Source organism: Terrapene carolina, unplaced genomic scaffold (genome assembly GCF_002925995.2).
Source record: "Terrapene carolina triunguis isolate 2854851 unplaced genomic scaffold, T_m_triunguis-2.0 Scaffold833, whole genome shotgun sequence".
Lineage (NCBI taxonomy): Eukaryota > Metazoa > Chordata > Testudines > Emydidae > Terrapene > Terrapene triunguis.
The window spans coordinates 364521-365448 of NW_020665184.1; the positions used below are offsets into that span (position 1 = coordinate 364521).

General features: G+C 68.3%; 1 protein-coding gene across 1 annotated transcript in view; it reads right to left on the bottom strand.

Annotated features, from left to right (window-relative positions):
- The window catches only part of LOC112109581 (E3 ubiquitin-protein ligase Rnf220-like), a 20764-nt gene extending 19884 nt beyond the window's left edge, over positions 1-880 (bottom strand). Inside the window, exon 1 of the mRNA XM_029913696.1 lies at positions 337-880. Within this exon, the coding sequence (XP_029769556.1) occupies positions 337-880 (544 nt within the window). The remainder of the gene's footprint in view (positions 1-336) is intronic.
- Between the last annotated feature and the right edge of the window lie 48 nt (positions 881-928).

Here is a 928-nt window from a genome sequence, read left to right on the forward strand (position 1 = left end):
GGGGGTTACCAGGATGGGGGAGCAGCCCAGAAAGCCAAGGGGAAGGGGGAGCTGGTGAATACAGTGAAGGAAAGTGGGTGTTGGTGGGGGGGGGGGTTAGATTCAGACAGGGCGAGGGAGGGCAACTGAGGAGGGCAAGGGAAAGGGGTGTGGACAGACAGGCGGGAGAAGGGGTTCCCCAGGGGGACCCAGGCTTAGAGCCCCTGGCCTGGGCAGGGGGGCAGACAAGCCCCCCAAGATCCATCCCCCACTTGGTTCTCTCTCCCTCTGTTTTCCCCCATTCTGTCCCCCCCCAGTGTGCCGAGGGATGCTGGGGGTGCTGCCCTCGCCCCCTACCTGGCTTCCCATGCCGTGGATTCGGGGATCCCTTATACGGTTGCAGCCCGGACACCCCGCCAATGGGCTCCGGCCCCATCTGGGCGCGCTGGGCCTCCATCTCCTTCTCCAGCGCCAGGCAGCAGACCTGAGGCGGCTCCGACCCGCTCCGGCCCTTGGGCCTCTTGCCCGCCAGGAAGCCCCCCGGGAAGCACTCGACGTCGTCGGCGAGGTGGAAGGGGGCGAAGGGGTGCAGGGCACCGTAGCCCAGCATGCCCACCCCGCCCCGCTCCAGGCTGGGGGGGCCAAAAGGCGGCGGGAGGGGCAGCAGCTGCGGGGGGTAGTCGCGGCTGGCGGGCGCCAGGCGGTCGGGGTGGGGGTACACCAGGGAATAAGCCGCGCCGAGGAAGGGCAGCTGGGACGGCTTCTCCATGGCAACTGGCACCCCAAAGTGGCGGGGCTGCTGGCACGGGGTGCTGCTGCTCCGGGTGCCCTCCGAAGTGGAGGCCAGGACCAGGAGGGCTGGGGATGCCAGGGGGTTCAGGAGGCCAGGAGAGTTCTCCATCGTGCCACAGCACGGGGACCTAAGGGGAGAGAGAGACAATTAACCAAC